The sequence below is a fragment of the Pipra filicauda genome, unplaced genomic scaffold, assembly GCF_003945595.2.
Source record: "Pipra filicauda isolate LSUMZ 115617 unplaced genomic scaffold, ASM394559v2 scaffold15_size4787011_pilon, whole genome shotgun sequence".
In the NCBI taxonomy this organism is placed as follows: domain Eukaryota; kingdom Metazoa; phylum Chordata; class Aves; order Passeriformes; family Pipridae; genus Pipra; species Pipra filicauda.
The window spans coordinates 1,582,671-1,605,552 of NW_024104096.1; the positions used below are offsets into that span (position 1 = coordinate 1,582,671).

The following is a 22,882-nucleotide window of genomic DNA, read 5'->3' on the forward strand; positions in this document are numbered from 1 at the left end:
GCTGCTAATGACAAGTGCTGTTTATCTCACCTCTAAGCAGCAATGATACTGTGGCTCCAACAAGACAAGCGCTCTGTACTGATTTTCAGCTTTGATTTTTTATTATCTTGAGCATATTAAAACACATCAACTGATCCGATGCTTTAAGTGCTGATATCTCCTACAGACATCCCCTATATATCCTGCCTACTGTTGTGTCTATGCAGGTCAGCAAACTCATGTCTAGAGTGGGGCACGAAGAGCCTGGGCCAGTTCTTCCCTCTGTGAGGAGCATCAGCTCTCCCTGCCCAGCGCCATGGGCCCAAACACACCCTTGGGCACAGGGAAGCGCTGAAACACTCAAGGGAACGATGGGCGGTGCCCTTGACCGTGCCATGTGCCCAACGCCCGAGGTGGAGGAGGAGGAGGAAGGGGGGAACAGGAAGAGGAAGAGAAAGGAGAGGAGGAGGAAGGCAGCGGGGTCACTGGGTGCTGGTCCCGCGGGGGCGGTGCCGCCCCGCCCGCCTTGGCCCTCGGCGGCCGCCGTCCGTCGCCCCCAGGTGAACGCGTATCCCTCCGCCGCGGCCGCCCCTCGTCGGGCTCGCACCCGCAGTGCCCGGATGGAAACTGCGATGGCCTCCGGCAGCGCCGCGCCGGGCGACGGCGGGACCCGCGGTAACTGCGCGGGAGGCACCGGGCGGGAGCGGGGGTTCCCCGAGCCGTGCGGGAGCGGCGGCCCGGCGCGGCGCCGTGGCGGAGCGGGGCGAGCAAGGAGCACCAGCCGCGGCGGGGCGGGACGCGGCACCATTAAATAGTGCTCGCCCGCCGCCCCGCCGGCGGCGGACGGGTCACGGCCGGGCGGTCGGGCGGAACTGGGGGCGCCTCATGCCGGGCTCCCGCGGGCCGCGGCACCGTGTTCCTCCGCCGGGCTCCGCGCGGGGCGGCGCTGCCGCCGGGGCCGCCCGAGGGGCCGCGGGGCTCCCGAGGAGGAGCCGGCGAGCGGAGGGAGGGCCCCGCTCGCCCCCACCGTGCTGTCGGGCAGCGCCCGGCGCTGCGACCGCAGTCGCACCCTGAGGCGGTGGCAGCGCGGGGGCTCCGTCCCTGCGCTCCCCGGGCTCCCCGATTCTCGCCCCGACACCGGCGCTCCCCCGGCAGCCCCGGTCGGGCGGAGGCGGCGGCGGTGCCCGTAGGTGGGCAGGGCTGGCCGAGTGTCCCTGCTCTGTTCGTGAATGCCAAGTTCGCCGTGTGTCTGTCTGTCTCTCTGTGAGCTGTGAGAGTGATCTGGTGATTTGTTATAATTTTTTTTTTTTTTTTGCAAGTGCAGCGTTGTGCTGTCAGGTCGTATCTGACCGCTCCAGCTCTATGGGTTTCTTAAGATCTAGTTCTGTTTAGTCCCTGCATGTGTCCAGATCTTGGTAGAGATGAAGGCACCACTCTGAATTTGCAGGCACATAGGATGGGACTAGGCATGGGATATGGTGCAATACAGGTTTTTTTTCCCGAAGTAAAATTTAATAAGTGTAAGTTTTTACAGAAATGTGGGAAATACTGCCTGCCTCGATATGTATTTTGAATTTTGTTCGAAATGGAAAAACTGTAAAAGTTACCTAATTTAGCAGTGTCTAACTCCTGTCTGTTGTTTCTCACTAGATCAAAGTATATAGCTCAAACTTCTCTGTGTGCATTTTCTTCAAACAAATTACAGACAGATTGAGCATTTTTGGAGAAAGAAAATTGAGGCTTAGAGCCTCAAGTGGTTACTTATGCTTGTGCTTAGTGGTTTGGTTTGGGTTTTTTAGTGAGAATTAACTGTGGCACGTCCTTATGTATTTTCACTGTTTGTGTTCGTTATATCTTTTTTAATCTACTTACTTATTTCAGATACTGTGAATGTAACATTCTACCTCCTTCTAGGGATTTGCAAAACTTTATAGGAACTTCTAATTAGATCTTTGCTATAGAATTCATTAATATTTTTGCTGAAGAAAAGATAAATGCCTTTTGAGTTCAAGTTAAAATTTGATAGACAGAGGCACCAGTTACTTATTTCTGTCCTGTTTTTAAGTTACCATATGTTTATGCTTATCAATTACAAATGCCTGAGATGTAGTGGCAAAACTAAGGTTAAGATAGGCCTTGTTATATTGTATATATACAATATTGATACTGTATTTGATGGTGTTCCTTGAGAGAGAACATACTACTTATTTTTGTCTTCAATGTATCAAAAATGCACATAATGTAAAATTGTGAGGGATTTGTGCTTTTCAGCTTTCAGTTATGCATTTTAAAATAGCTTTCCTTTTTGTTTTCAGAACTTTTTTTAGTATTTCTCCTGACTGTGGCCTTTTCTGAGTCTTGCATATTTACCTCTTCTATGTTTGTGGAAAAAACCCAGCTGTTGAAGAATTGAAGTCAAGTCTTTTCCTAACGCGTAAGTCAGACTTCTTTGATAATGTGCATTTAAAGATCGCTGGGATTCTTTTTAAACAGTTGATTGTTTCTGGTAAATATTTTTATTTGTCATGTGGCAGGTGCTTGTCCATAGTTGCATACAACCCACTAATAACAAAGTTAGGTTGTAATTTATAAGGATAATTAGTAAAAGGAGGTCTCAGATCAAGTTTGTATATGCCCAGCTGGGACTCTTTGCGAAACGTAAATGTTTTATGCAGTTAGTGAAATTTTGCTCAGTTAAGGGCCACATTGGCCCCATGTTAAAAGCCTGTGCCTTGTTCTCTGCAGTATTTTATCCACTTCTGATTTTTATAATGTTAATTGTAAATATACTTCAGGTGTCAGTTTTTGACAGTAGAACATTTTAATGTGAATGATGGGCAGCTACTGACAGGATGATGTATTGCATCATGCAACCTGTAATCTTTGTGTTGCATCTGTATTAAAAAAGTTCTTCAAGCAAACAAATCTAAGTTATTTGTAGTTACCTTTTCTTTATGTGGGAGTTCAGCTTGCTCCTGTTCAAATAACAGATTTACTATTGACAAGGGGACACATTATAACACGTTTTGGTGGAAATGGAGCGTAAATGCTCATGAGTTGCATCTTCTGAAGGCTCAAAGTAGGGTAGTATCCTATGTATTAATTTCTGGTGTGGAAGATGGGAAGTGTGTCACTGAGTTAAAAGAAAAATAAAAATCCTGTACTCAGAGTGTATTCATTTGGAAAGATTCCCAAGGAGGGATTGTAGATCTCTGTGGCTTGTCAGTTTTTTGAATGTCAAGTGTATAGTTGAAATCTTGCAGGTCTCATAGCTGGAGAGCACAGTTAAGTGAATTTATTTGATATTGGGTTCTGTGTAAAATGTCAAAGCCTGTTTTGCTTATTCAGGAATTGTGCACAAATGCTAATATCTTCTCCCAAAGAATGCAATAAAGCATACCCTTAAAAAAAGAAGTGCTTTGCTTTTCTTGCTACATGATACATGAACATGGACTTGTAAATTTTTCATTCTCCATTTTCTTTGTCAGGTATTTGCATGTCTAATGCTGCATACTTGCTTCTCATAGGACTGTGGGAAAATATTTGGAAAACGTAGGATTATTGCTTATGATGGCTGGGAGCTCTAGAAGCAGTCTAGAAGCTCTTCATCACAAGGAGGGAGAGGCTGTGATCATTTTTTCAGTTTGAATGTGAATAAATAAGATGATCTAATGAGTTCCAAGTCTGTGTTGCTTCCGGGTGGGCATGGGAGTAGTGGAGAGAGAACCACTGATCAGACTTCAGCTAACAGTTTTGTTAGGAAAGAAGAAAGGGACTCTGTGACTTCTACTGTGGAAAAGTTTTTGCTAAAAAGTGTTGTACTAGTGAAGAAACAGTTCTTCCTTTCCACTGTTGCTTTTCAAAATTTAAGTTATTTTTGATGCCGTTTCATTTCTGCTGATTCTGTGTCGACATGTGGGAGCGTTGTTCGAGCACAGACCTGAGCAGCTATAAATGGTTGGTGCAGCCTGTTGTGGAAACACTGACATGAAGTCTGGAGTGAGGCAGTGATGCTGACCGTACCTCTTTGAGCCTTTTAATCCATAGAGGAGTACTGTTGTCAGTCATGCACTTGTTCTGAAAAGATTAAACGTGTGGTGAGAAACCTGAGACAACTTTTATCTATTGACTACTTCAACCTTGTGTGGTACTAAAGGTAGGCATATGAAAAATTCATTGTAGATCAGTGTGGTGGGCTTTTTGGTGTTGGTAAAGGTCATGTCTCCATTAGTGGAGTAGATCTTTTGTCAGATTGTGATTTTTCATTGTCTTTGCTTTTTAAACACAATAGTTAGTTGCTAATAGAGTAGCAGACTTGAGTAATGAAAATATCAAATCCTGCTGAATTTGACTTGTTTTTAGCACTTCAGCTATGTTCAGTTATTGATCCATGTCACAGAGGAGTGTTTATGTTTGCTTGAAATCCCAAATGAGTAATAAATACAATCTTCATTTTAAAAAAGTAGCTCTTGGGATTTCTTGTGCTTACGGAGTGGGAAAACCCCAAAATTTGATGGCATGGAATTTCAGTGTTTTCATCTTTCAGTAGATGTTGTTCTTTAAGACTTATTTTTCAAGTTTTATATATATGTTTTTTGAAAACAAACAAACAACAAACCAACAAACAACCCCAATACAAGCAAGCAAACAAAGGTTATTGCTTATTTTTTTGCCTCATCCTTTCCCTTCCCCCTTCCCTCAAATGCTGTTATAAAAATCAACAACTTCCGAGATTGGCATGTATTCATTAATGAATTGTAATGAGTGTTCTAATTGCATTAGTTTTAAAAGTAATATTTTCTTTGTTTTTTTTAATTTCAGGAGAATGAAATGGGGAAGTTGTAGAGCTTTGACTCAGCGCAGTAGTCCCATTTGCTGCAGAAAGTAAAACTAATCTCAAGAATTCACATAAAGAAAATTAAAGCCTAAAATCATGTCATCTGAAAAGGAACAGATTTTTTGTGATAAAAAGCAAATTAGTTTCTTAAATCACAATACTATGAGGAATTGTTCTACAGATACTACTTTGGAAAAAGAATCAGTGAATGATCCTTTAAGTATGAGGATTCAGCCAGCAATTTTAGATGTCAATCTTGCTTACGGACTAAAAAATGTGAAAATTGAATTACCCAAGGTGAACATTCCAAATGAAGTATTAATGAAACATGAAGTTGATAGGTTTAGAAAACTCTTTCAGTGTAAGCAGCAAACTGCAAGGAAGTCCTTAAGTCTAGACAAAATAAACGGAAGCAATCCTGATTGTTCAGAGGGAAGCCACTTGCAAAATAAACCAGAAGTGCAATTTGAAAAAGAGTTGAAAACTGCAGCAAAGATACTGAATTTCACTTGTACAAAGTGCAAGGATAACATTAGATACAGCCCAAATGATCTGCAGAAACATTTTCAGCTGTTACACTATGGCGAGTTGCCTTTGTATCCTTGTGAGATGTGCAGCTTCTCAGCGAATGACTTTCAGTCCTTTAAACAGCATCGACGCATCCATCGTAGCACTTTGGTAAAATGTGAGCTCTGTAATGATGAACAGATATACACTTTGTTGGATTTGACAAAACACTTCATATCAAAGCATTGCGTAAATGGTCACTTTCAATGTGAAAAATGTGCATTTTCTACCCATGATGTGGGCACGTTTGTTCAGCACATTCACAGACATAAAGAGATTCCCTATAAATGTGGAAAATGCCATCAAGAAAACTTTACAGAAGAGGAGCTCCAAAATCATCTTCTTGTTCATACCAGTATGTTTTCCTTTGGTTGTCATTATTGCAGTTACAGCACATCACGGAAAGATTATCTTTTAAAACACATCATAGCTTTACACAGAGATCACTTTATTGCTAAAGAAAAACTGGAAAAGGATAAATATGAAAAAAGAATAGTGAAGACTCCAGCAGGACTAAAGCTTGTGTTGAAAAGGTATAAAATAGGAGCATCCAAAAAGGCACTCTGGAGACGGAAAGAAATAAGCAGTGGAAGTGACAATACTGGAGAAGAAAATGCACAAGTGCTAAGAAGTGTGAATAAAATTCAGACAAATGCTGAGGAGCTGAACCAGTGTATGAGAGACATGGAAACAAATGAAGAAAAAGATGAAGTTAAGTACACGGAAAAGCGTAATTTCGTGGATGGAATGTTCTCTGCTACTACTGCACAATACAATAAGGCAGATGATGGAACAAGTTACGGACTGGGATTATTGAAAAATGCTGTTCATGGGCCAACAGTGTTGATGGTTAAAAACAATAAAATATCTGTTCCGGCAAATTACAGCGCTAAATTTATGGGCTTTAAAATGGTAGATGGAAAACAACATATTGTTATAAAATTACTACCTACAAATAAGCAAAATGAGTATTTGTTGGGTCAGAAAGCTGATCCTGTTAATGATGGTTCTGCAACTCCTTTGCTACAGACTTCTGATCCCTGTGGTTTGTCTTCAGGTGCTATAGCACATGTAACTGATCAGTCAACCTTAAAGAACAATTCTGTTCACCCATTAACCTCCCCTCTGTTTTCTTGTCCTGCACATCATTCAGGAAAAATAAAAGTGGAAAAACAAAATAACTCCATACTGTATGGTAGGAGTGTTTCTGAAACTGTAGCACCTTCTAATATAGCTGTAGGAAAAAGTTCAAATTATTTGCCAATGAAGTTGGGCTCAACTGTACCTCCACGTGACAAAGTAACAAAAGCTGGAACTCCAAACAGTGTCTCATGGGGAAACTTTAGCCCTTCAAGTCATCCTCAGGTATTACCACCCGCTATGACAAATACACTTCATTGTGACCCTATAAAAATGCCCTTTTTTCCTGAACTGAAAATACAAAATGGTGGCCTGAATAATAGTAATGGAACTAATAATCTCTATTATTCAACTTCAGTGGATTCCTCTAAGGAAGGGTTGTTGTCTTTTCACAACTATTCCAAAGTGGACTCTTTGGATAATCCATGTAGCATTCGGATGTCAACAGATGACAGACACAAAGAATTTGTATCTAGCAAAACCGTTTCTTTTCAAAACAGTGCAAGTGAATCTGCATCTTCATATTCAGAGTCGATGAGAGGCTTAAAAGCAGAGAAAGTTGTGTCAGCTCGATCAAATATTGATAAAACTTACAAACACATAAACACTAAAAATAACTCTGTGTCTTTTAAAAGCCAGTCTAAACGCGGTGTTGACAGTGAGTGTTTTACGGAGGACCAGCATCATGGCCAGCAGTATTTGGACACTACCATAGGTCAAGGCTTTCAGAACGTAGCTGAGAAATTCCAAGAAAATGCCTCTGATTGTGTTAACTCTTTCTTAATGCCTAAAATCACATCTGTTTTCTCATTGCAAAGTGAACAAGCAGCTAATTATTTATCGCCTGAAATAAAACAGATACTGCAAGATGTGTTAAAAGTGAAAACAACTTCTCAGCAAGAGTTCCACAGCAAGACAAGTAACTCTGTAAAACTTCATTCTGACAAGCTGCTTTCTGGTCATGAGGCCAGGAATACAGCCTTCATGCATTTAAAAAGCTCTGCAACTACATGTGGTTTTCAGAGACCTCCTTCTAATGTAGACTTTCATTTATATAAGAGAGAGTGGAACACAAGATGTAGCACAAATGAAGGCACACATTGTGGGAGAGAAAGACAGACATCCAAAACATCATTTGATTCACAGGATGTGGACAAATTATCCATAACTCCGGGTGTTGGTACATTGCTAAAAACTTGTACAGATTCAGTCTTAACACAGCAGTTAGTAAAAGAGAAAGTACTGTCTGCAGCTCAAAATCCCAGCAGCTTTTCGCCAGTTTTACCTGTTCTTCAGGAACAGAAGAAAACCCTTTTCTTTAAGTCTCTTCCATCGGGATTTTTTGTTCCTTTGCACCTTGCTAACCAACCTGGACAACAGGTGGCTTCAGGAAAATCTCTTCCATCAACCAGTTCATCAGATGGGCACGTGACTAAAGGTGTACCTGCATCTTTTGTTTCAAATAAGGGACCTGGAATGATTTTGACTTTTAGCAGGGCAGTTGGAACAGTTGCAAGTGCCGCTAATGATAGTTCTCAGGTTTTAGGGGGAATTGCATCCAGAGAAGTTGGTAAAATAACCATATCAACTTCAAAAGTGAAGGGGGAAAATGACAGTTTTGGAAATGTAAGAAGTTCCTGTAATAGGGAAGCAAGTAGTACAGCACATGATTCGTTGACTAGCATGCCATTCAGAGGACCTCCTGTAACTACAAATGCATTGGAGTCATCTGTGAAAGGAATTTCTTCTGTGAAAGTGTTATCAGAGCATCGGGATGCTGTCTTTGGTTCTTTGGAGTCAGTAAACCAACAGGAAATTAAACAGGAACAAGATGTTTATGCACTTTTGCCTGATGGACAGCAGGGAGCTTTTCTGAAATGTACGACACCAAACAAGCCTGTAGTTCATAAACCAGTTTTTTTTCAGGATAATGCTCATTATCAAAATTGTCAACCAAAGAAAACTAGAGCCATGCAACAACAGCTTTTGCCGAAAATGAAACCTCCTACTTCACGTACACTGGCTGATACCACTCAGTCAGTGAGCAACTCAGTGCCCTCACTACAGGCAGATAACTTGCAGTTCCTTACTCCTGCACTAGCACAGAAACAAACTAATCTTAGTTTTAATAATGCCTTAATCTTACCAGGTGGGTTAATGCCAGCAGATGCCTCTTCGGCAAGCTCCAATCCAGCATGTTGTGTTCCTCCTGTAGAACCTGTTTATTTTACTAAATCTGCAGGGACACGATTGCAAAAAGGTTCTGTTGAGAGTACACAAGTAATAACTGCTAACAACAGGAATAACTTTGGTTGTCAGAAGTCAACATGGAGCACCCAAACCAGAACTGCAAAAGTAAAACCTCGCTTAAAACAAACGCGGTCTAAAAGTTCAGAAACTCGAGGTGTGCAAAGAAATAAGAATTTCAAACGTAAAAGGAAGGCTAGTTGCCCAGAACCTCCAAGAAAGAAAGCAATGTTGCACAGAAAGTGTAAGGAAAAGAATCAAGCTGCAGTTGTTAGTGAATCAGGTAGCCCTTACAAACAAAGGGCATCAAAAAAAACTGTGAGGACTTTGAAATTACTTCCTTTTAATTCTAATCAGCTTGTAAAATGCCCTCGGAGAAACCAACCAGTTGTTGTGCTTAACCATCCTGATGTAGATGTTCCAGAAGTTGTAAATGTAATGAAAACTATTGCTAAATTTAAGGGACACGTTCTTAAGGTTTCATTGTCAAAAAGAACTATTGAAGCGCTTCTGCAGCCAGCCTTCTGCAGTCCTTTGGATGGAACTACTGATGATTTTTCTCAAAAAAGATACAGGACCATAAAACCTATTAGCCCTGTAAAAGAAAGATTTGTCTTAAAATTGACACTGAAAAAGACTAGCAAAAACAATTACCAGATTGTGAAAACTACCTCTAATAATACCTTGAAAGCTAAGTTTAGCTGCTGGTTTTGTGGTAGAATATTTGACAATCAGGATAATTGGGTAGGACATGGACAGAGACATCTGATGGAGGCCACTCGAGACTGGAATTCTTTAATGGAAGGATGACTGGTGAAGAAAATAAAACTTAAATACCATGCATTAAAGTTTTTAAAAAAATATTCAATTGAATTAGGATACACAAATGATTTTGTTTTTTATGTCAGTATTGTAACTGAAGTTCAAAAATGATGAAAAGTGCTTGTGTTTTAAAAGAAAGAGCATATTCCCTATTGGCATCAGCTTTGAGAAAGATCAAGGAGCTTTGTGGTTTAAATAACTTGTAACTAACTGCAAATACAATTCCATAAAAAGATATATTATTTTTTATTACTACTATATTATGTGCTATATTTTTATTCTATCGAATGAATCTTCAGGGCTTTTGTTCTGTACATATTTAAAAATCTCTAAACATGTAAATATTTTTATACTTTTCAGTTACTTGGTATAATTCTTGCACAGAAATTACACCCCATCCCCCATTTTTCAGTTCTGTGCATGCACTACTAAAACCAATTTTTAAAATCTTTTCAAATACACGCAGTTGTTATCCTGGGATTTCTGTTATTTTCACTTATTAGCTCTTGATTTTGTTTTTCAGGGATTGAACACTATTGTTAGCAAGTGCCTCAAAGATGTGAAGCAGTTTACATTATGTCGACTGTGTAACCATGGGTCTGTATAGGGCCATTCCCCCAACAGTTTCATTTAAACAAAGCCATATGTGAATGCTTTAAGCTATATTGCTATGCACATGACACTTGTACTATTTCTGTGCAGTTTGTCTACTTTCTTAGTGAAGTATTTTTCATATAAATTAATAAAATGTTACGTTTGTGTTAATACGGTGAGTCAGAATAAAGTCGATTGAAAATATACGGTATATATATTCATAATGTGTATGGTGTTAAAGAATGGTGAACATTCCTAATCTGTATTGACTTTGTCTCTATTAAATTTGCTACAACTTGTGTTTACAGAAGATGACCCTGAGCATTTATAGAAAATATTCCTGTCTTGCTATGTCTGCCACAAACCCAGTATCGGGAAGTGCAAAGCACAATTTCAGGCCTTTAACTGCGTTATAGTTTTGTCCCAGGTGGATGTAATTTGTTTTCTGCTATTGGTTATTCAGATACACTGCCTTTTAGGGTACCAGGGGTTTGGCAAAAACAAGGCTTGTATCACATCTCCCTCATTTTACCAGCCAGTAGGGTAATGTTCTTAGGTGCCTCCTGGCTTCCTGCTTAGACTTTTTGGGATAATGATGAAGAGAGAATATGCTTCACATTTTCTTATGTTTATGTGAGGGTATGTAAACCAAAGTCCATATCCGTAGTGACTGAGAGTACACAGATGGAGGTTCTTATTATCCACAGTAATTATGTGTAGAGGCTTTGTCCTTCAGATTGTTAATAAGGCTGGAGGCTAGAACATCCAAACCTTTTGCCCAAGTATGGGAGGATTACGTCTTAGGTGTGCAAATCAGCTTCCCGAAGTATTGATGGAAAAACTTCCAAAATTGAATACTGGGCTTGGAGAGGACTGGGGTATTTAAATCTTGAGGATTTTAGATTGTACACAAGCCCGGGTAGTTCTCTGTGACTATTTCCATAAGGTGAAAATGAAGATTGCCTTGCTACCAATGAAACAGTTTGAAGTCTTTCATGGATGTCACAGGCATGTCCACTAACCTGAATTCAGCTTCTGTTTTAAAAAGTGTTAAAATGATTTAAAAAAAAAATTACTTCAGTGGCTAGATATGTTTTTCTTTCTTTATGTGTCTGTTGGTAGGAAGATGCCCACTCACTTGTAGCTGGTGAGTTATGTATGGGAGTCAACTGAAGCAGTCAAGGCAGCATAGATTGGGTGAATTACAAGTTGGTGTGCGTTGGTATTGCATACAGTTGGTATGTGTTTTGTATCAAAATTGGATCATTTTGTGCTGGGTTTGAACTCTGACTATAATTTGGCTAGGAACTTTGAAGATAAAGTGTAGTGGTGAGGAAGTATGTTGGAAAGAAACGGGATTAGGAAAGGACAAAAACATGTTAAGCTTTTTTGAGTAGAAGGATCGAGCTCTTGTCTGCCTCACTTTACTCTCCTATAAACCCTGAAACTGAACCTGTGAATTTTGGATATTGCCTTTGCTTTCTTTGGCAAAAATATCTGTGAATTTTTTTGCTAAACCTACTTGGTGCCACTTCAGCAAGGATGACCAGTTTCTGTTAATTACTTAGCATCAAGATTGAAGTTCTGCTGTAGAATAGGAGGATTTCTCTATATTTACGAATCATGAGAGTGACAATTGTCACTGGAATTTTTTTCTCAGTGGCTTGTTTTCCTATGAATTGAGTAACCTTAAGTGGTACTGTGAAGAAGAACACTGTAAAACTAGGAAATGTTGAAATAAGGTTGCTTTATACAATCTTAGTTCACTGTTGTATCACTTTATCCATGCACATCCATCTAATTCATTCTGTAATGGCTGCTCGATCCACAGCACTGGGATTTCTGATATACCATACTTCATCTTGAGGGCCAATTTATTTTATGTCCAGAATCTAGGAAACATTCCTTTCTTCCTGTATAAAACACTGAGTATAGTAAAATAGGTGATCCCATAGTGGTAGGTTTGTGCATTTGGTGGTTTGGTTTTTTTTTCCCCTGTAGAGCCTTATTTTGTGCCTAGGATGTTCTCAGGCTGAACGGATTATTTTGTGGAAGGTGGTATTGCCTATCAACTCCCTGCCTAATTTTGTTGTCAAAACTATATGGTACCCCTGTAATCATGTAGAACAGGATAAAAGGAAAAGAAGGGTTTGAGAGTGAATGTAACTGCACCTTTGCCTAGAGCATACTTGTTATTTGTAAGTCAGCAACAATGTTACATGTAGTGCTGAGCACTTAGAGCCCGTAGACAGGAGCAGCAGTGCTTTAAAGTGCTCAGAAGTGCTAATTACCTTAAAAAATAGATACTTAATCTCTCATATGGAAGTCTGTACCTACGCTTGAATTTCACTTGTTTGTATCTTTTTCCCCCCTGCAGTTCTAGAATGATGGTGGTACTACACACTTAACTCAGAAGGCAGTCTTTGAAGAAGTTAGACATTTGTGAGGAGCAACATAGAAAGGTTAGCAGGCAGACAGTTTTGTTAGTACAAAGTTTAAATACTGTGCAATACATGAGTGAATAGACAAGGACTCTACTTAAATTTTGAGTAGCTGCTTTTTCACAGAGTACTTTCCATTGTGAGTAAACTTTTAAGGTGATGCTTAAAGTAGCTAAATAATATGAGTACACATATAGAAGGAATAAATTAAACTTGCAGGAACTACTAACTTTTGTTAATTTTGAGACCTTGACTTGGCAATCTTAATGCTCTAAACATTACACAGGTATGAGCGATGTACTAAACATAGCATTTATATAGTAATGTGAACAGACTGTCGTAGCCAGGCTTGTGTAAAGTCTGTATACATTATTACTTGCCAGTGTATTACTTGCTTTACATCTGGGCTAAGTATCGCCTGGGTTGCAGAGGGAAGACACTGAGATGCTGAACATCATACTAGCATGCAGTTCTTTCTAGAAGACAGGTGCATTACTTGTAGAAGTAACTGATCAAAGGCACAAGAAGGTAGTTGCAGAATACAGCTACAATATGGCTCTAAGTGTCTTGCTGGGACTTTACAAGTCTTGACTCAATTTTGCCTTAAATGCCTTGCAGATAATCCTAGAAAATACTGCCTAACCTGGAACAAAAAGAACAAAACGTGAGTATAAAGTGACAATTTTGGAAAATACCTTTAAGATGGATGAGTTTTCAGGTCCAGTGAAATCAAACATCTCTAGAACTAATTAACAAGTGTTCCTAAAAGTTTTTCATTGATGCAGTTTATACATTCATCAAATTAATTTTTACCCCTTGAACATTGTGCAAATTTACTTGGTTCACACAATAATACAATAAGTAAAGCATGGTGATAGAACAGGCCTGAAAAAACGAGTGGATTTTTGTGTGTGTGTCCATAAACAATAATTCTGCAAGAATAGAGTGGTTAATTACTTTAGCAATGAAGCAGTGCACTTGAATCACCAACAGTAGGTAATCTGAAGACAAAAGATTTGAGAGCCATTAAGCCAAATATATAATACATGCAAAAGCTGTAAAAAGGGATGGTTTTCATAACAACTCGTGAAGGAGCACATACAAATATATACATTAAAACATCAACAACAGTGAATTGGTGCTTTCTTGCTGGAAAGATACCAAGAGATGAGATCCAGCAATGTCTATACACTACTGACTTTACAATATTTTTTATTTTATTTGCACATTTGAAAATATAAACAAAAATATCAATGAAACAGGGTAAAGCTGAGGGAAAGGACAACACATGTCCATTAATCTGTAACATTCAGGCACCTCTGCAGCCACTGATCACATAAAATACAGTCAACTTGTGCACGGTGGTACATTAGGTCGATTTGGTCTAATTTCTGGGGCTGTGCACTTTACAAAGAAATTGCTGAAAGCAGTGATCTGTGGTAAACAAATTGAAAAAGCAGTGAGTATTCTTGTTTTCAAAATGAAAATGTCCTACAGGATATTTGTCTTTAAATAGCAGTCAAAGGACCAGGCTGTGATATGCAGTTGTTCTTCGCCTGACTTTGGATACCTGTGTTGTCCCAGATGGAAATCACAGATGAGAGTACATCTGCTTTGGCTTCTTGTGTTAAAAGTGAACACTTTTCTGATAAAAGTGATGTAGGGTTGAACTCTATGAACTGCATCTCTTACTACTCAGTAGGTGCTCTTAAAGTTTTCCATTATTTTGGATTTTCTTCTTTTAGTACCTTGTCCATGTCTTCAGATGTTGAAAGAAATGATTAAAGAAGACTTCATTTTAGCAGTTCAGTTTGATTAAGAAACTCTTACAACGTGTTTCAGTTTTGTTGAGTCTTTTGTGTTGTTTTGGCTGTCAATTAGAACCAGGGAGGTGCGCTGATGATTCTCTACTATTTCAGCAACACTGTCAAAGCGCTGGATAAAGAAAACAAAAAATAATTAGTGCTGGCTTCCTTTAATGCTTTTTTATCTTTGTGTCTCACATCACTGAAGAGGGCTAAGCTATGACTATTACCAAGTAAGACGCTCTACCTTTAAGTAAGAGCACTGATCCTGCTTTAATTCTGATTCTAGTAATAAACACATTAAATCTGGACCGTGGAAGATATTATGGCCACTAGCTGTCTCATCCTTTCCGTTTGTGATTGTCACCTGTAGAGACTGAACCACAGAGTTTGTTACAGGCCACGGTAAACTGACACTGCTTTGATTTTACCTCAGTGTGTACTAGACTGCAGACTGGCAGTTTGGAAGCTGCATAGATGTGATTCAGACACCTCAGAGGGAAGGCTATCTCCAGGATTAACATGGTACAGACAGCCATCAATGAGAACTGTTCTAGTTATGCAGCTGTAATGTTTGTCACAGTAAATTAATATCCAGAATCCGCTAGATCTGTTGCTTTTTCTTTTGGTCTTTGGTCAAATACAGATTTTGGACTATCTATTTATCCTGAGGTAATTTTTGACCCTTTGCTGAAGGCCAGGTGAGTTCCAGGCTATTATTTATTCTGTAATCTCAAAACCATTGCCTGGGAGGCAGATAATTAGGCTAAGGTAAGTTTACTTTCACATTACTGAAAAGCCTACTCTGTGCAGTGATAACGAACTGTTTTTATTGGTATTTGGGTTCCACGTTTCTGTTTTCCTGTCAGAACAGTTACCTGTGTGGTATAATAGCCCACCAGCAATTCTTTTCATTCTAGAACTAGAGTTTAACATTTTCTTTATGTGAAAACAGTATTAAAAGTAATGTCAGCCTCATTTTTGATTGCGTGTTGGGGGTTTTCTTGAGTGTGGCTGTTCTTTTAAAATTTTCCAAGAAAGTAGAGCCTTAGGTAGAAGGTAAATAGAGGACTGTAAACAGTCAGAAAATTTATCTAGCAGCTGTAGCTCTGATTCTGTTAACTTTTTTCAAAACCGTTCTACAAGTATGTTTTAAACTTGATCTGTGGTTTTAATTATAGTATGCAGGAGCTGACATTACACTGGTTTCTCTAGCTTGACAGATCAGTCATTATAAAGGGTATACTTTTATCTTGTTACATGAAGAATCTTACTGCAATATATCTTAATCTTTTCTTATTAAAGGTATGTAACTGAAAACTTTGGAAAAACACCCCCTCATCATCTCACCTCTTCACCACTTTTTTCTCTGCCCAGTGCATATTGTCTCGTTGATTCAATAAATCGTATAGGAATGTTGTACACTCTTCTGTTGTAAAACACAACCAGTGTGTATGGTTGCTGTGAGTCCTGTCCAGAACTCTTTCTTATTAGAAAAGATCCGTCCTGAAGAAAGAAAAGTAAATATTTGGCTTATTTTTTTCAAATAACTTAGTTTGGTTTTAACTTAATATTTTAATTTATATTGGCATTAAACTCTTTTCTCCTATTAGAAAAACTGTACAGCAGCAGATGAGAAGTAGCATGTATTCCTGCTGTCTAACAGTAGCATACAAAGGCGTCATTTAACTATCACCTTTGCTGCTGCCTGTTCTCTCTCTCTCAACCAGAGAGAAAAAGAAGAAATAAATACCCAGTGGCAGCCATCTCTCGGGGTCCACAGATTATTAGGAAATAAAGTTACTATCAGTGGCAGTAAGTAGGCAAGAAAGCAGTGAGAGGTGGAGATACTGTTTCTCCAGAGCTGTAAAAAGCACTCTCAAAGTCAAGCACCTGCACCAGTGACACTGTAGCCCTGTGCTTACTAACAAGCAGTAACCTCTACTTGGTGATAAACCCTGTGCTCTACCACTTCATCTTGCTTTGTGGAGTTAGGCAAGTGTGAGAACGTATCTGATGCTGAGGATGCAACTCTACATGCTACTATTCCCTCCAGGGACACTGGCTTTTTTACACAGAATAGTTGAGAGAACTCAAATTCTCTAAGTACCTAAATGCACAGTGTTGATATTTCAAAATGCATGGCAACCTCAGCTTTTCCAAATAGAAGCTGTTTTCACATGAGCCACTGGACAGTGGTGGAGGTCACTTAAAAGTCACGGGGCTTTGCATTTCTTTAAGGGATGCTCGTGAGCTACCAGGTCTTCCTCAGCTCTCTGGTCTGTAATAGTTTTCTCCGCACGGCTCCCGTTATTGAGTTACACTGATGCAACTTTGTCTTGTGATGAAAACCACAGTTAAATAGTTTCACCACAATAATTACAGGTTTGATATTTGACAGTACTTGCATGGCACAGTATTCTGACTTATTCAGAATACAAGTGATGTTCTTAGAATATTTCTGATTGTCTTTTGATCTTTTTTATTTGAAGTTTTTTCTTCATAAACCAGACATTTTTTAAAAGTGACTTACCTTGTTTGATCGGTACAATGCATCTTCTGCCATTTTCCTATCACAGGTAGCAGCATACCATGCTTTACTGTGAACACCAGCATCCTAGAAGAGAGAAACAGTGTTTTACCTGTAAAATAATGATGGTAATGAATATGGCCTGTAGGGGCCACTTCTAAATAACGACAGATGTGAAGAACTAAAATGCAGAAAACAGAGTTGAGAAAAGTCTTTGCCATGAGCTCACTGTTTTAGTTGGATAGAGATAGGACAAAATAAAACTGGAGTGTCAAAGCAGTGGTAACAGATGTGTGATAGAAGGCTGATAAATGACGAAAGAGGGATACTCTGAGGAAAGCAGTCAGGTTCAACTGGAGGACAGTTTGGTATTTTTAAAGAAGAAAGCTATTCTAATCGAATTTAAAGAGGGTATCCAAGAAATGTTGAAGAATAAATAGACTGTCAACAATTTAAATGCTGCTCAGCTGTGGGCTAGCTAATGAGGTGTTCAGATTTGGTAGGCATCTTTGGAAATGATGTTTCCTGTATACTTAATGCTACTTGTGAACACAATCATGATTGTCTCCACCTGGATATCATGAAGGTTGGATTAGTGCATATTTTGCTCTTTTTGTTGTTATTAAGTAAGGACAAATGGATTCCTTACAAAACTTAGTAATAATTAACGTTTTTCCTCTAATAGTATAGCAATTCAGCCCACAGTGCTTTCACCCAAGACATGGATTCAGTTCTGATTCTCTGTTGGATTGAGCCTGAATGTATCCTTACATTTGAAGCAGTGCTCTTATCTAAAATGCATAAAACTACGTTTACCTGTGAAGAATGATTATATCTGTGACCAAATAGAAGAGCGGCTTATATTTTATAACATATTTCTGTTGTAAAATATTCCTCATTTCTGTATGTTATCCCCTGTAAACATCTCACCAAGATTTTCTGCCTTCTCTCCATTCTGTTAAATGCTTGGCAGTGTGCTGTACAGCAGATGAACTTAACCTATTCTTCCAAAGGGAAACATGGGACAAAGGACTACATGGGTGTGGGCATAGGTGCAGACCTAAAGGTACGTGGTAGAAAGACTGACACCCTAAAAATATGTGAATTCTATTTTAGAAGATAGAAGCTCTCACAGCAAAGGAAGTACAAAGATAAAAACATGTGAGGAGGTGATGGCAGTTGGGAGTGGTACAAGAGTAGAATTTGAGTGAGAGAAGTAATGGTAGAAAACTGGGTAGTAAAATGATGCAGGAATGAGCATACATTTGGGGAACAGGAGTGGAGTTTAGGGGAAAGGTATGGAGGATTTTAGAGAATTCTGAAAAGGAAGGACAGGATGAGGGATTAGAAGCAACATGAGACCTATGCATTATCAGACTTCAATAGCTAGGAGATAAATTAGTAGGTTATCAAACCAGCAGTCCTGAAAAGTGAGCTCTTGCTGAGGAGGTTGATGTAAAATCTCAATCTGAGTGGAAAGGCTATAGAAATAATGCTAAGAGTATTTCCTAATGAATACATCTGGGTATTAACCTTTCTGGTTATTTGAACAGTTTTGCTCCACCTTTACAGTAACAAGCTTAATGAGAAAATTAATTTTCACACAAGCTTTGTCACCTCTGGACAAAACAGATTAAAGCTGAAGTTGCACATTATGGCTGAACTGGTCTAGCTGGATTATTGCTGCCAAAAAGAGAATGTCTTGGCTTCTCCTTTGTGCTCATTTTGTTGCTCATCTGATCCCATGGTGAGATAATTCACCTTATTAATCTTGCATGAAAAAAAAAAAATCTGTTTCCCTTTTTGTTTTGCCTTGTTTTGTGTTTGACTGCCAGGTTGGTTTTCTGTCAGTTTAATGACTTGGCTCAGGCCACTGCAGGATCAGAAAGGAACTCCAGAGAAGTCTGTGGCTGGGAGGGGAGTTGACAGTAGGAGAGAGCGTTGCACTAAATTCTTAAGACTGGCTCAAGCCATAACATGTAACTTTATCTTCAAAGTTCTTTCATGTATTTCTTCAGTCACACTATTCATTGGAAAAAGAAAGGATGAGAAGAATTGCAAGTATGAAAGGTACTTGTCCATGTAGAGAATGAGTCCAGCAAACAAATCTTTTGTTCAACAAAACAAGGAGTCAGCTGCCCCCAGACTTTTCTGCTACCACTATCTGTAGCCTATAATGAAGAAGCAGACAGCTGCTCTCAAAGTTTGAATGGGAACCAAACATACAGTGAGCCTCGGGAATGAATGACATCTGCGAGCACCTGTATTGTGCAGGATGCTACAGCAAATTATACCACTGTACATAATTGGTGGAAAAATAACATTAACAGTTAATTTTTTTTTTTTTTACAAAATGGATGATTTATTAAGCTTTGGTTTTGCCCGTGGCTGTTACATAAAAAGTACAAATGTAATTGCTACAAGCTGTTTATTTAGAGTCTACTGGATTGTTTATTTGAAAGTTATTTTTATAATAAATATCCAGTATGACATACAGTTAAAATTTTCCAGAACTTGAAATCCTTTGTGTTCTTCACTGTTGTATTATCTTTGTCATGTCAGGCTTTAAAACATTTAATGTCACTGGCTGTGCATGATAGAGCCTTTGTTTTACACTCACCAGAACTACTTTTACCTTGTTTGTGACTACTAAGCTAGTAAGAATGACTTCCTGCATTTTGTAGTCTCCCTTCATCCAAAATGAGAGTAAGGCAAATAGTACTGAAATGAAAGTAACTTTGCATTTGCTTAGATTATTCAAGGATTAATGTTGAAACAAAACACATAAAAGAAGATTTGGCCATAAAACTGACAGCATTAACTGTAATGAGAAGAGATCTGTTTAAAGGAACAGAAAGGAGCAGGACTTGAGAGAGACTAAAACAAATGGAAGGCATCACAGCATCATTGTCTCTGCTTACTGCACATTATTTTTTTTTTCTGTGCACAGTATGTACAGCTATAAGTTAGAAAAAAGGAGGCAACTAAAAACTCTTTATAGCCATCTATATCAAAGACTGGACATACACATCACCATAGATTTTTGTGTTTCATTGATGCTGGAGGTATGAACTGGGGAGTCAGGAAGACACAAAACTAAGACGTTTCTTTGAATTTTGTTTGAAATGATTGATAGAGTGCCAAGGTTTGGAACACATTTTTCTACAGTTTGTTAAACCTCGCCTATGCTATATGTTCTAAGCATTTTTATAATGCAAGTTAACATTCAGATTTTTTTGTGCTACAGAAAATATTCCCTGCAAAAGGGGACAAACACTCTCCACAAAAACAGTGTCATTTTTAGTTTGAAGGGGAGTAGGGATGGAAATACTATTTTAAAATAAAGGATAAGAAGATTTCTGTAATATGAAATTAGCCAATGTTTTACCTGGTCTGCAGAACTTGTGATAGATGAAGTGCTGCTTTGAGGGGAAGGGCCCAGAGAACGGTTTGCAGCTTCTGGCACTTCTAGAAAAGAGAAAGAACAACACGTATAAAAGTTTTCAAAGTATGTTTGTTATAATGTAAGAAATCAATTTGTTACAAGATCTGGAAACGCTTGACCTTTGATATCACTCAGGAAAGCTGTCTGCTGTAAATGGATGGGGCCTATAGAAGTGCTGGGACACTTGCCTGCCCAGAAGATTAGCCTTGCTTATGAAGAGAAAACCAGTTTGGTTAACAATTTGTTTAATAGCCAGATCTAGACTCAGCGTATAAGAAAAAACTCCACCACCACCCAAGTGAATGAATGTAGCAATAGATAAGAAAATGCAGGAACACAATGCAAATAGCACTCAGTCCAGTGTGAGAAGTAGTCATATAGGTGAGGGAGTCATGAAAATGAATGTAGCTCAGAGATAATTTTTCACTAATTCAGTCCAACTGAATTGTTTGTATTCATGTGCAAGAAGCCCAGGCTGCTAAATAGAGAAGTAGAATTAGTAGGAAAGATTATGAAGCTTGATTATAATTGTAATAACAAAGCATTGTAGAAAATAGTTGTTAGGGCTGAAATACAGATGTCAGAGTTAAGGAAATCAGGAGCCAAATGTTTGAGTGGTGTTGCTTAGTAATATGAGAGAAATATGGGAAATAAGTATAGATAATTGTTTTCTGGTAAAACAGAATCTTGGTCCAAGAGTATAGGTGTCTGCTATGGGTACTTCCAGTCAGAGTTAAGTGCAGATCAATGTACTAGAGAAGATGATTGTAGAAAGTTAAGTGTTACTTATTTTGTTATTATGGGAAGCCTTATTTCTCCTATGTGTTTTACTTATTGGGGAAAACAAATGCCACTAGGATTGTTAGCACTCACCTATTCCTGGACATGATGCTCTGCAGACTGCATTATCAAATCTTCACTAATATAATTCTGACTTAGATTTCAGTTTAGAAAGGAATAAGAATGTTATAGATGAGCCCATATAGTGACCAGAGTTAAAAAATTCAGTTGGACTGGAGAGCTGAGAGACAGCTGTGTGAATTAGGTTTAAAACTTCCTTTGTAGATGCAACTGTCTGGAAGCTGCATTTCAAGTGGAGGGGAGACATTGTAAGTTCCAGTTCTCAAGGAATTAGAAACCACTTGAAGAAGGATATTCAATATTAAGAATTTTGGGGTTTTCTCTAAAGTTTTGACTGACCAGCTGCAAAAGCTACAGTTGAAAAGTAGATTGTATAAGTAAAGTAAGAACTGCCAGAAGTCAGCCCAAATTAGACTTGACAAAAGGACATTGAAATAAGTAATAAAAGATTCCCTAGCTGTGTGAAAAAGAAAAGAGAGATGGGGCTTCATGCAGTAACAATTATATTGATTTTAAAGGTAATCTAGGTACTAAACAAATAGTAGTTCTGATACAGAAATGGAAATTTCCACAATGGAAGCAAAGCTTAAATAACTTAGTACAATTGAACTGGTGGGCCCACATAATCTTTACCCCAGAAATTTCAAAAACTGGCACATGAAATTCAGGGGTGGTAACAGTAATTTTAAATAATTTTCAAGTCAGGATGGTACCATATGATTAAAGGATACCAAAAATAATTGCTGTACCTAAAGTTGGAAAAAGTGAGCTGAGCATTACAGGCCTTTCTGTCTATTCCACAGAACAAGGCCCTAGGAGAGACTTTGAAGGAAATAACATTAAGATTTGGAGGTAAAGATACAACTAGTAAGACAAAATCTGAAACTTACCCAAGTAGATAAAATGTTACAGCTCTTTCATAAAATAACAGAGTTCTACAAAGAGGGAATATGGCACTGTACTTAATCTGGACTTCAGTGGAGCATCTGATACTGTGCCATATGGGGAATAAGTCCTTTTAGTAGAAAAGATAAAAGTTAGCTCTAGGCTTGTATGGGGACAAAGAAAAGATGACAGGTTATGCTGAAGGGACATTAGAGATTAGGGACCAGTTGTATGTGTGATAAAGTTGTTGCTGGACCTGACACAGAAGAAGATGATGTTAAAGAAAATTTACTAATCAGAGCATCATTTAGCACCACATGAACTCAAAGAATAGTTACACTTCAGAGAGCAGTAAGAATTTATGCTTTAAGTTGAAGCACATCAGTTGTGTGACAGGAGCAGACAAACTTAAGAGCATCAGTCAATGTCATTAAGATGAACCATTATTATACTTCCTCAGCAGAGGAGATATAATTGCAACATCCATCAGGCAAACAGTTCCAGGAAATAGATGCACTAATAGCAGCATATAAGTTTAAGCTACACCAAATGCAGATTTCTATGTACAATTCTTACCATTTATTTACAGTGTGAAAGATACGTTGAGGCTGAACACGTGGAGAAAAGGGCTTATAGGAAGGTCAGACAAGTGTCTGCTCACAAGAGACTAGAAAAATGCTAAATCTAATTTACACTTCTGTGCAAAGAGAGTAAATATACATATTACCT

At 38.7% G+C, this 22,882-nt stretch overlaps 2 protein-coding genes and 1 long non-coding RNA gene across 8 annotated transcripts in view; 2 read left to right on the forward strand and 1 right to left on the reverse strand.

The window, feature by feature from the left end:
* Positions 1-576: 576 nt before the first annotated feature.
* ZNF518A (zinc finger protein 518A) lies at positions 577-10,496 on the forward strand. Of its 6 annotated transcripts, none has more exons than XM_039379185.1 (3): positions 577-654; positions 2,295-4,135; positions 4,801-10,496. In XM_039379185.1, the coding sequence occupies exon 3, from the start codon at positions 4,913-4,915 to the stop codon at positions 9,578-9,580; it is 4,668 nt and encodes a 1,555-aa protein (XP_039235119.1). In that variant the 5' UTR covers positions 577-654; positions 2,295-4,135; positions 4,801-4,912; the 3' UTR covers positions 9,581-10,496. The 6 variants fall into 6 exon arrangements, with proteins under 6 accessions (XP_039235119.1, XP_027566678.2, XP_039235120.1 ...); XM_027710877.2 differs by having other exon boundaries at positions 2,295-2,413; XM_039379186.1 differs by lacking the exon at positions 577-654 and adding an exon at positions 949-1,263.
* The window catches only part of BLNK (B cell linker), a 102,700-nt gene continuing 89,637 nt past the window's right edge, over positions 9,820-22,882 (reverse strand). The window contains exons 24-27 of the mRNA XM_039379189.1: positions 20,351-20,430; positions 16,966-17,049; positions 15,783-15,938; positions 9,820-14,562 (exon numbers count right to left, since the gene is read on the reverse strand). Coding sequence (XP_039235123.1) covers positions 14,443-14,562; positions 15,783-15,938; positions 16,966-17,049; positions 20,351-20,430 — 440 coding nt within the window. The 3' untranslated portion in view covers positions 9,820-14,442. The remainder of the gene's footprint in view (positions 14,563-15,782; positions 15,939-16,965; positions 17,050-20,350; positions 20,431-22,882) is intronic.
* LOC113982543 overlaps positions 12,565-22,882 on the forward strand; it is a 42,567-nt gene continuing 32,249 nt past the window's right edge. Inside the window, exons 1-2 of the long non-coding RNA XR_003538793.2 lie at positions 12,565-12,648; positions 13,246-13,291. This is a non-coding gene — a long non-coding RNA (uncharacterized LOC113982543). The remainder of the gene's footprint in view (positions 12,649-13,245; positions 13,292-22,882) is intronic.

What these genes read in the sequence shown, in the direction of transcription:
- ZNF518A (XM_039379185.1), top strand. Translation starts at nt 4,913, where the DNA reads ATGTCATCTGAAAAGGAACAGATTTTTTGTGATAAAAAGCAAATTAGT.